Source organism: Podarcis melisellensis (genome assembly GCF_964234715.1).
Source record: "Podarcis melisellensis genome assembly, chromosome: 3".
Classification (NCBI taxonomy): Eukaryota; Metazoa; Chordata; class Lepidosauria; order Squamata; family Lacertidae; genus Podarcis; species Podarcis melisellensis.
In genome coordinates, this window is record NC_138530.1 from 5,134,560 (window position 1) to 5,146,476 (window position 11,917).

Sequence of the window (11,917 nt, forward strand, 5' to 3'; positions counted from 1 at the left end):
ACACCTCCTCTCCGAACCTGCCTAATCCCCATTTCCAAAGGCACCCAAGCCAGCAGCCGATTCCAGGAAGCTGAATATTTTATTTATGGATCAGGTCAGATACGCTGGTTCAACTCCCAAACATAAGCGGCACACACAAACACACACTTTTTCCTGCATTGGAAAAAGGAAAATTAATCTGGCCTAGATCTCGATCTAGACCTATCAACCGGTGACAGTTTCCACGGGTGACTCATCGCAATCTCGCTGCTAATGTTGCAACCGTGGATTTGATTTACACCAGCACGACAGCTCCAAATTCCATCGCGATGGAAATGGTACCTGCATCAGAAAGAGCTGCTCCACGCGGTACTATGAATAGCTCAACGCAGGGGTAGTCAACGTGGTGCTCTCTATAGGGGCTACGCCGCCTCCCCAGGGTGCTGGGGCCGTTCAGAGTTGAGAGACGGCCGCAGCATCTGAAGGGCTCCGCGTTGGCTCCCTCTGACTAACAGAAAATGGTCCCGGGCCAAGTTCAAGGGTGTTGCTATCAGTGCATAAAGCCCTTAATAACTTTGGACCAGCGTACCTGCAAGATTGCCTTACCCCATACGCCCAATCGGCTACTTCAGTCAGAAGAACTGGCGCTGTTACGAGTGCCACATAAACACCCATTTCTAAGAACTTTTAGTGCGGCACCACCTACGCTTTGGAACTCCCCGCTGATTGATACCAGGCAGGCAGGTTCACTGTGCTCTTTTCGGTGCCTGTTGAAAGCACGTTTGCTTAGGCGAGCCGATTCAGGTGTTTATAGAAAGCTGGTGCGTGCTTTAATCTGGTTTCAGTGCATTTTCATTCTAAATTTTGGAAGGGTTTTCTAAAAAAATTATTTGATTTTTCAAATTACAGTTTTACAAAGCCACTCCCGACATCAGGAGGTGGGGGGTTGCAGGCGCACGCTCACCATCATCCGTGCGGGGCTGACTGCAGCCCCGCGCGATCAGGGGAATACCCACCCACACTCTAGGTTTCCCTCTGACTTGCTATGGACCTCGGTTGGTCGCCGCAAGGGGCCTGGTAGGAGTTTTTCCACTTGGCTAATTGGCATTGTTTTTAAAGCCATTTGGTTTTTTCGCCTACCTCGTAGCAAAACATCACAACTGATTTTGGCGGTTAGGCATTGGTAGGGGTATTATTATGCTGATGAGTTGGGGGGGAGGAGCGCCATCACCTCCCCCAAATATTTAGGGGTAGTCCGATAAGGGATTCCGTGGGGCGTTGCCTCGTCCGAAACCTATGGAGGCTAGGGCCTAAAGCGCACTCCCGAGCAGTGACCCCTCGGGGAGCGCCTAGGGATGTGCATCTCGGGGGCTCCCCCTGTTGGTGTTAACCCCTTCCGGTTCTGCCGGGTAGTCTGATAGGACCAATGCCTAAAGCCAATACCGCTCTTACCTGTAACCAATAAAGTTGTGGCCATTTTTCGCCCATTAACCTTAAATTCTGGTGTCCTGTGTCTTTATTTATTCCAATGGGGGGCGTCAGTGTGTCTATGCCTGGTCAATGCACAGCAAAGGGGTGTGTGTGTTTCTGTGTGCAACTGATTTAACATGCCAATGCCACTTAACAGCGCAATGATATGCATACTTACTCTAGGTCCTATCATGTGCAATGAAATGTACGTCCCAATGCGTGTTATATTATTGTTGGTTATTTTATTGATTGATCAATTAGATTTACACCCCTCACTTTCCTCCAAGGAGCTCAGGGCAGAAATAGGATTGCAAGCCAAGTTTGTCCAGATGACCTGGTCACCCTAATGTGGATTTTGTACATAGGGAAAGACAACTTGCAACTAGACCGAGTGCAGGTGAAAGGAGGGGGAAATCAAAACGAGTCCCATACCTGTGTTTTCTTGGCTTGCCGTTTCCCAAAAATGCAAGACAGGTCATCTTCGCTTCGGGAGGAGAGATCTTTTCCTGGGGTGAAACAAAAGAGGCACTATCATGACACTAGAACTCATGGGCATCTGACACAGCTGAGTGCTGGAGGATTCAGAACAAGGAAAGGAGTGTGGAAATCTCCCCCACAGGATACAGTGATGGCTACCAACTTGGATGGCTTTAAAAGATGACTGCACAAATTCATGGAGCAGAGGACGACTGAAGGCTACTAGCTGAATGAGCAGCTGCTACAGCACTTGCTTTCCTCTTCCCTCCTCATTGTCCTTTCCTCTCGTGTTGTGTCTTATTTGACTGAGAGCCAGCAGATGGGGACTGCCATATCTTTAATATATGTACGGCACTTAGAGAATTTTAGGCAAATTGCCAGTGTTAAATAACAGCAATGAATTTTAAGTGTGGCCAGCACTGTTGATCTAAGCCATGGATAGGCAAACCAAGGCCCGGGAGCTGGATCCGGCCAAATTGCCTTCTAAATCCGGCCCATGGACGGTCTGGGAAGCAGCGTGTTTTTACATGAGTAGAATGTGTGCTTTTATTTAAAATGCATCTCTGGGTTATTTGTGGTGCAAAGGAATTCATTCTTTCTCCCCACTCCAAAATATAGTCCATCTCCCCACAAGGACTGAAGGACAGTGGACCGGCCCCCTGCTGAAAAAGTTTTCTGACCCCTGATCTAAGCACTGGAAACAACGATGTTCCATTTCAACACCTTTAAAATCATGAGTAGGCAACATGGTTACCACCAGAGGAGATGAGACTACAACTCCCATTGTTCCTGACCATCAGCCGTACTGGCAAGGGTTGATGGGAGTTGTAGTCCAGTAACATCTGGAAGGCATCACATTGGCTGCCTCTACTATATACAGTAACATAATGAATAATACCAATTCAACTGGGTAGTTTCAATGTTGTAATTAACTCCCCATCCACTGATAACTTGATTTACCTAAGAAATCTCTCAATTTATCTAATGCACATCTCCTTAGCAGAGCTGAATTCGAACGTTAACTGCCTTCAAATCTTTTATCTTCACATTTAAGCAATTTAAAGGAAATATGTGCTGTTGAGTTGTCTTATAAACACTGAGTTTACTGATAAAAGTAATATCCAAGTTAAGTTCTGAGTAAGGTTTAAAGCACATTTAAGACGCAAAAACAAAAACCTTTGCAGCCTATGGAACATACCATGAACAGGGCAGGCTTATGCTTACTAAACAGAGGTCAGAACATGCTCTAATGAATCCCTACTGATTTTTAAAGCCTGGGGAAATTTCCCAGAAAACAAACAAGCCCCCGATTCAACTTTCCCCAGGAAACTTGCAGCAGTCGCTGTATCCAGGAGATGACTGGTCATCTGGTTTTGTTCTCCTTTTGCTTTCTCCCTTACCTTTGGCAAATTTCACATAATGAACTCGTTTCCGGGCACTCTTAGATTTCTCCTCCAGGCTAAAGGTTCTTTTCTCCTCCTTGGACGCGGCCTCTGGAAACACAAGCAGAAGTTGCTGTATGAGGCAAAGACGTGTGCTGCCTTCTGCAGAACCTCACTCGGTTTCTGATCCGAGAGACCCTCTTCACACTTCCTGCTTAAAACACTTTCCTTCACTGGAGGTTTTTAAACAGAAGTTGAACGGCTGTCAGGCAGGGATTCCTTAGCAGCGATCCCTGCATTGTGGCGGGATAGACTAGATGAACCTTGAGAATTCTCCACAATTCTAGTGCTCGCTTTGGCAGCACATATACTAAAGTTGGAATGATACAGAGAAGATTAGCATGGCCCCCGAGAACTCTCCACAATTCTACGATTCCCACATTAACTTCAGCAGCAAAGGGCTTAATAATAATAATTTATTATTTATACCCCGACCATCTGGCTGGGTTTCCCCAGCCACTCTGGGCGGCTTCCAGGAAAACACTAAAATACAGTAACCTAGTAGATATTAAAAGCTTCCCTAAACAGGGCTGCCTTCAGATGTCTTCTAAAAGTCTGGTAGTTGTTTATCACTTTGACATCTGATGGGAGGGCGCTCCACAGGGCGGGTGCCACTACCAAGAAGGCCTTCTGCCTGGTTCCTTGTAACTATGCTTCTTGCAGTGAGGGAACCGCCAGAAGGCCCTTGGCGCTGGACCTCAGTGTCCGGGCAGAACGATGGAGGTGGAGACGCTCCTTCAGGTATACAGGACCAAGGCCGTTTAGGGCTTTAAAGGCTTAACTTCTACATTGTGCCCCTGGTGAATTCTAGCAGGGATGAAATGGCTGTTCTTCCTTTGATTCACACAACAATTCGTAATATAGCCTGTGGAATTCTATAATTAGTACACCAAGTTGTACAACATTTTTTTACCCTTTTGCTCATCCCAAGCCTGCTGCCTGTCAGTCAATGTCTCAGCTATGTGCTGTGTGGTTCAAGGGCTGGTCTAAACTAGTCTATGGGGAAGGGCCAGAGCTCTGTGTCAGAGCATCTCCCTTGCATCCAGGTCCTGAGTTCAAATCCTGGCATATCCGGGTAGGGCTGGGGGAGACTCGTTGCCTAAACCCTGGACAGCAGCTGACTGTCAGTGTGTAGATAAAAGTGAGCAAGGTGGACCAATGGCCTGATTCAGTATAAGGCAGCTTCCAATGTTCCTAAAACTCAAGCCTAGGAAGTGAGGCACAACTCAAGTCACTCCCAAGACAACAAAAAATGGATTCTATGTGCCCTAATGGTGGCCAAGAGACTGATACTGACGAACTGGAATAATATACTGTATTTTTCGCCCTATAGGACATACTTTTCCCCCTCCAAAAATGAAGGGGAAATGTGTGTGCGTCCTATGGGGCGAATGCAGGCTTCAGAAAGCTCTGCGCAACCCTAGGGAGACTGGCGCGGCTCCCTAGGCTTGCGGATAGCAGGCTGTTCTGGGGGCTGGGAAATAATTCCCCCCCCTTTATCCCCCCCCCGAATATTAGGTGCGTCCTATGGGGCGGTGCGCCCTATGGGGCGAAAAATACGGTACATGTATGATACCATTTAACCAATGGATTGATAATAGGACAACACTTGCAACTTATGAATGGACTGCTTAGAGACGTAGACTTTGTTTGGATAAATATGACAACGTTTGAAAGGAGGCTGTATAGAATGTAGTAGAATATTAACATCTACATATATATTTGGATAATAACATATCAGTTTATATAAGAATGTATGGGAGTATATTCACTGAATTTTTGTAATTGTTTTTATTTTATTATACACTTCTCCCCACCACCACTTCCTATCTTTTTTCTCTGTATTACTTTATTTCTTTAGAACAGATTTTTAAAAATGAAATGTTAATATTTTTAAAAAAGTTGCTCCCACACACCTTCAGCAATACACACCTCTCATTCTGTTTGGCCAGATTGTGTGTACACTGGTGGCCAAAACTGTGGAAATCTTTTGGGAAACGTGTATTTCTGAGGTTTGATGGCTCATAACACCACTTTTTTTGGGAGTAATACCATAAAGTTATATATCAATGGAAATATAATTTAATGAAGAATGTGATGCAATGAAACTTGTTTAATTATCTATATTCTATCAAAAGTTATAGCCAAATAACCAGAAAAAGGAAGCAAAACTTGCTTAGGTTGATATGCAGTAACTTTCCTTCATTTGAATGTAGCCAATCAGCATGAGTGTTTAGAAAGCCAATCAGGTGTTATGAGCCATCAAACCTCGAAAATACACTTTCCCCAAAAGGTTTCTACAATTTTGGCCATTGGTGTAAGTTTGTGGTTTCAATTTTAATCACACAAGTGGAAGCAGTGCCCTCGTCTGGCCAATGATGGCATAGCATAAGTTTACTGGAACGTGTCCAAAGGAGGGCAACCAAAATGGTCAAAGGCCTGGAAACGATGCCTTAAGGGAGCTGGGCATGTTTAACCTGGAGAGGAGGAGGTTAAGGGGTGATATGATAGCCATGTTCAAATATATAAAAGGATGTCACATAGAGGAGGGAGAAAGGTTGTTTTCTGCTGCTCCAGAGAAGCGGACACGGAGCAATGGATCCAAACTACAAGAAAGAAGATTCCACCTAAACATTAGGAAGAACTTCCTGACAGTAAGAGCTGTTTGACAGTGGAATTTGCTGCCAAGGAGTGTGGTGGAGTCTCCTTCTTTGGAGATCTTTAAGCAGAGGCTTGACAACCATATGTCAGGAGTGCTCTGATGGTGTTTCCTGCTTGGCAGGGGGTTGGACTCGATGGCCCTTGTGGTCTCTTCCAACTCTATGATTCTATGATTCTACTTGGTAGCTGATTCAAAGGGAACAAGTCACAAAGCCCTTTCATAGCTCACTCCCATACCTGGGGCATCTTGTCCGTGGCAGTTGTTCAGCTCTGCCAGAAGCTGGTTGAAGTCATCCTGATGGGCAATCCAGTTGTCCTGCAAAATATCACACAAGGTCACCAGTCTTTGAGGGGGTTCAGTTTTCCTTGCAAACCAGGAAAACTGTTGTGGGCACCACACGGACTCACAACCAAATACACATCACAACCTAATCCACTGGCTATGATATGTCTCTCTTAAGCCTTTTTGGGGGGGAAGAGGGAACCCTACAAGCACCAGAGAAGGCCTCTGGTACCAGACTGGCAGACATGACTAACAAAGTGATTAGAGCTCTGTTTGATCAGGCTAATGGTGATCTGTTGTCTTTGTCCATGGAGTTTTCTTGGCAGGGATACTGGAGTGGCTTGCCGGTTCCTGCTCCAGGTGGATCACGTTTGGTCAAAACTCTCCACTATGACCTGTCCATCTTGGGTGGTCCTGCACGGCATAGCTCATAGCTTCTCTGAGTTATTCAAGCCCCTTCGCTACAGCAAGGCAGTGATCCATGAAGCTGGACCATAAAGAAGGCTAATCGCCGAAGAATTGATGCTTCTGAATTATGGTGCTGGGGGAGACTCTTGAGAGTCCCATGGACTGCAAGAAGATCAAACGTATCCATTCTGAAGGAAATCAGCCCTGAGTGCTCACTGGAAGGCCAGATCCTGAAGCTGAGGCTCCAATCCTTTGGCCACCTCATGAGAAGAGAAGACTCCCTGGAAAAGACCCTGATGTTGGGAAAGATGGAGGGCACAAGGAGAAGGGAACGACAGAGGACGAGATGGTGAGACAGTGTTCTCAAAGCTACCAGCATGAGTTTGACCAAACTGCGGGAGGCAGTGGAAGACAGGAGTGCCTGGCGTGCTCTGGTCCAGGGGGTCATGGAGAGTCAGACACGACTAAATGACCAAACAACAACAAGAATGTTGATCTAGTCGAGCATCCCATTCTCACAATGGTGAAGCAGGTGCTACAAAGGTAAACCCACAAGCAGGAGACGAGCACAAGAGCAACTCTCCCCTCCTGTGGTTCCAGCAACTGGTCTTCAGGAGTGTTGCTGCCTCAACTGTGGAGGCAGAGCATAGCCATCATCATTTCAAAACCAAATTGGCAGATGACTGCAAACCATGGGTGGTCAACTGAGATATCACACTAAACGATAGTTCCTTAATTGTAATCTTGGGCTTGGTATGATGCTGGAAGAGTTGTTGTCTAGTTGCTAAAATGACAAGTGATCTAATTCAATTCCAAACGACAGACGGCACTTGCACAAAAATCCAAATTATTCAGTGCAAACCCAAAACAAGAACTAGTCAAAGTCTTTTCCCATGAACTTTAAATACAAATCAAGCCCATCTGCATATCTGCTCATTTTTACAGGGTTGATTCCCCTTCTGCAAACCCTGAGGATCTGGAGCTCTGCAGAGAACGGAAACTTGCAATATGAATTCCAAGATAGGCAGATAAATGTGAATTTGAATGCTCGTGCCTGATTTGAGCAGATGTAGACCTCGTTTCCATTCACTCCACCCACCTCTTGGTTGGCGGCTGCTCCTAAGCCCAGAGTGTTGTTCTTCAGTTGGACCTTGACGTGTTCGGTGTTGCCTTGCTCCTGAGCTCCAAGCCCCTGGCAGAAAGAGAAGCAGAGTAATGAAATCATCTGAGGGAGGCTGAAGCACCTTGCAAATTATTTTATTTGTCTCAAAAAGGTTTCCAACTTGCATTTCAATGGCGTGCCTTCCAAGGTGGCATGCAACAGGTTGTAACAGTGATAACAACACCACCTCCCAAATACACACACACACACACACACACACACATCAACCAGCAGCCCTGAATCCCCTGGTTGATGGATGGAGCCAGAGTTAGCTACCCTTCAATTGATGGATTCCATTTCCATACTGACCTTCCTCCCATGGGAGCTGGGAGCAGTGAACAGTGTAAAAATGCAAAACAAAAAAATGCATTTCTAAAATCATAAACACAAAGCAATGCTAGCTGCTGAAATTTCATTAAACCTGTGTGTGCATTTTTGTGTGTGTGTCAGAGAAGGAAAGAACAGTTCACTGGTTTGTGTTACCTGCTTAGGAGGTGAAAAACATGCAGCAGGGCAACCTGCCCTGCTGCCACAAACACAATTTCTATCTGAGGAGCTGGAAGGCTAGGGAAGGAAGGCTGCAAGTGGCTTGGCTGGGGACTGATCAGGTGGTCAGTCATGTCTTGGTGACTGGCTCTACAATCCCAGGGTAACCCCTTCTCCTTACGTTGTCTATTTCAGCACACATCTCCTTCTGGCTCACACAAGGCAGATACACACCTCTGAACCGTTCATATATTTTTTTTGTTACGCAGACTTACTTTGCCTTTTGACCACCCCATTTTTTCCAACATCTTCTGGCCAAATTTTGATTCATCTTTACTCCAAGCACTGTTCCGGGGATCCACAGACCACTTCTGCTTCCTACGTGCTGAGAAGAGAGAGAGAGAGAGAGGGGGGGGGGGAGAGAAAGCTAAGTTAAGCCCCCAAAGTTGGAAAAGAACTTTTCCCTCTGGTTTGCTCTTCCCTCTCGCCTCCTGGCCAGGACTGGCTTCTTTAAGGACACTGACAGACCATTCTCCTTCCATGAAGCCCTTCCACTAACTGCCTCTAGGCTTTTAAATTCACACAGGGGCCAGGGCACTGCAGAGCAAACAAATAAGCAGAGTAAGAATAGGCAGCAGAGCTTCTTACACGAGGTGGGAATGACCGCCAGTTGACGTGTCCAGAAGAACAGAACCCGCAACAAGCATGGGCTGCTCCTATTCAGCTTGCCAGCAAGTCGGGAAAATTTGTTAAATTATAGGGATCTTCTTAAACCTAAGCACGTTCGAGTTGTGCTCTGCTGCAACCCGGAAGTAACGGAGCGCATTACTTCCGGGTTTCGCTGCTTGCGCATGCGCAGATGCTCAAAATGAAGTCACACGCATGCAGAGCAGCGAAAAGTGACGCGCACGTGCCATTGCTAGATACGTTTACCTCTAGATGCGAACAGGGTTCCAGGACGGATCCCGTTCGTATCTAGAGGTACCACTGTAACTGTAAAAACTACTCTGAAAATTTATTATTCCAAAAATGAAACCTCCATCTGGTTGTTAATATTAAAATTATACCAGCAGGAATGTATTTCTGTAAGAAGAAGAAAAATTAAATTTAATGACTAGTGATTTAAATAGATTTGATTTAAATCACATCCACCCTGCCTGAAATACAGGACAAAATTTGTCTCAATACAGGACGCACAGCATTCTACACTGAAATACGCGGCAATCCTGAGTTATGCAGCGCAGGCGGCAACCCTACTTGGAAGCGGGGACCCCGGAGCATAGCTGCCAACTTTCCCCTTTTTTAAAAGGGAAATTCCCTTATTCCGAATAGAATTACTCGCAAGAAAGTAGGAGTACCCGCTGGCAGTAGGAGTACAATATGGGCATGTCTTTAAGTTAACATCTTACATTAAAAACCTGACACTACCAAACTATCGAAGGCTTTGCGCCAAAGCCAGACTAAACGTCTTTCCCTCTGCAGTGTTGGATGGCAGGGTGAGAGGAGTTCCCTACCAGGACAGACTTTGCTCATGTGCTCAAGACATTGATTCTATAAAACATATTTTGTTGCACTGTGCGAAATATGAGCAAGCCAGGGCTGAACTGATATTACCCTTGTTGGTACCTTTCCTGGGGAAATCAGAGGATCACTATGTCAGGTTCCTATTGGAAGACCAGACAAACGCTAGAACATTAGTAGTGGTGAAGTTTTTAGCGGTGGTTGCAAGAACCAATGATCCCTATCTTTAAGTCTGAACAAAAAGCTTGTTTCACCTGGAGGTAGGCTGTCCGTATAGTTAAAGCTATGGTTTAGTTAAAAATAGCTATGGTTTAGTTAAAAATAGTTAAAGCTATTTTGATTGTTGTTAGCTGCCCTGAGCCCAGCTTCGGCTGGGGAGGGCGCGAGATAAATAAAATTTATTATTATTATTTTATTCCCAGTAGTGATGTATGGAAGTGAGAGCTGGACCATAAAGAAGGCTGATCACCGAAGAACTGATGCTTTTGAATTCTGGTGCTGGAGGAGACTCTTGAGAGTCCCATGGACTGCAAGAAGATCAAACCTCTCCATTCTGAAGGAAATCAGCCCTGAGTGCTCACTGGAAGGACAGATCCTGAAGCTGAGGCTCCAAGACTTTGGCCATCTCATGAGAAGAGAAGACTCCCTGGGAAAGACCCTGATGTTGGGAAAGATGGAGGGCACAAGGAGAAGGGGATGACAGAGGAGGAGATGGTGGGAAAGTTCTTGAAGCTACCAGCATGACTTTGACCAAACTGCGGGAGGCAGTGGAAGACAGAAGTGCCTGGCGTGCTCTGGTCCAGGGGGTCACAAAGAGTCGGACATGATTAAACGACTAAACAACAACAACAACAACAACAGGCTGTCTGAATTGTGTATTGCTTTGTAACGATTTGTTGGGTCTCTGGACCGTAATAAAGGTTGGTAATGAGGAAAAGGGAAAAATTGACAGCTATGCCCCGGAGGCATCTGGCTGTCCTCGGTCGGGAGCAGGAGACTGGGGCTGAGCGGGACCCTTTGGGTGGGCGGGGCGGGGTGGGGGGAAGCCGGGCCCAGCGGGGCTCTCCTGGCGTGACGGGGCGTCGTCAACGGCCGCGAGACGAAGAGCGGGCCCCGCCGCCCCTTCATTCCTCTCCCTGCCGTCCTTTCAGCCGGTTTCATACTCACGTTCTGCCAGCATCGCCATCTTGGGGGAAGGGGGCCTCCCAGAGAGGCTGGCGCGCGGTGATGACGACAAATCTGCCGCCGTTTGGGGCCTACTCCTGCCAGGCGCGGCTCACGGCCGTCTTAAATGGGCGCCTGATTGGAAGAAAGCGGAGGAAGGAAGAACTAGGGAGCCGCTAAGCTTAACGAAAGCCGCCCGGGGATGGCGGGAAGGAGGGATGGGAGAGGGCGGCGGTGCTTACGCCCTCGTTGTTGCGCGGAGCGCGGAGCAGGCAGTAGCGTAGACAGCAGCAGTGTTAGGCGCGGGCTGCGGGGTTTCAAAGCGGCGGCTGCTCAACAGGCTGGAGTTCAACCGGGCTGATCTTTACCTGTTGGATTTCTCTTCTTCCTCCAGCTGCGCTGCTAACATTCGGCGGGCGGTGCTTCGCTTAAATCGCGCCACCTCCATGCAAGAGCTTATCTCTTGGCTCGCTCTCAGCTATGCAGCTGAAAATCCAACTGGTGAAGCTCGCACTTTCACCAAAGCCTCGCCTCCCCGGTAGCTCCCAGGCCAATCTCGTTGGCCACCATTGCAGTCAGGAAGCAGGGCACTAGATAGGATATTATTATTATTATTATTATTATTATTATTATTATTATTATTATTAATTTCTTAGTCGTTTGATCTTGCCCAAGGCAAGCCAGGACGTATAACAAACAAACACCAAAGTGTTTTTGCCTGTCTGGAATGTGTCCTTGTGCTCTCAATATCCCTTTTGCTTGCCTGGTTGGAGGTCAGAGGTGTGAGGTAGCTAAAAAGGTAAAGGTAAAGGTACCCCTGACTGTTGGGTCCAGTCGCGGATGACTCTGGGGTTGCGGTGCTCA

The 11,917-nt window shown here is 46.8% G+C and overlaps 1 protein-coding gene across 1 annotated transcript in view; it reads right to left on the reverse strand.

The window, feature by feature from the left end:
* PINX1 (PIN2 (TERF1) interacting telomerase inhibitor 1) overlaps positions 1 to 11,158 on the reverse strand; it is a 49,025-nt gene extending 37,867 nt beyond the window's left edge. Inside the window, exons 1-6 of the mRNA XM_081904302.1 lie at positions 11,057 to 11,158; positions 8,644 to 8,753; positions 7,820 to 7,912; positions 6,267 to 6,345; positions 3,327 to 3,419; positions 1,882 to 1,955 (exon numbers count right to left, since the gene is read on the reverse strand). Of these exons, the coding sequence (XP_081760428.1) occupies positions 1,882 to 1,955; positions 3,327 to 3,419; positions 6,267 to 6,345; positions 7,820 to 7,912; positions 8,644 to 8,753; positions 11,057 to 11,075 (468 nt within the window). The 5' untranslated portion in view covers positions 11,076 to 11,158. The remainder of the gene's footprint in view (positions 1 to 1,881; positions 1,956 to 3,326; positions 3,420 to 6,266; positions 6,346 to 7,819; positions 7,913 to 8,643; positions 8,754 to 11,056) is intronic.
* Positions 11,159 to 11,917: the final 759 nt, after the last annotated feature.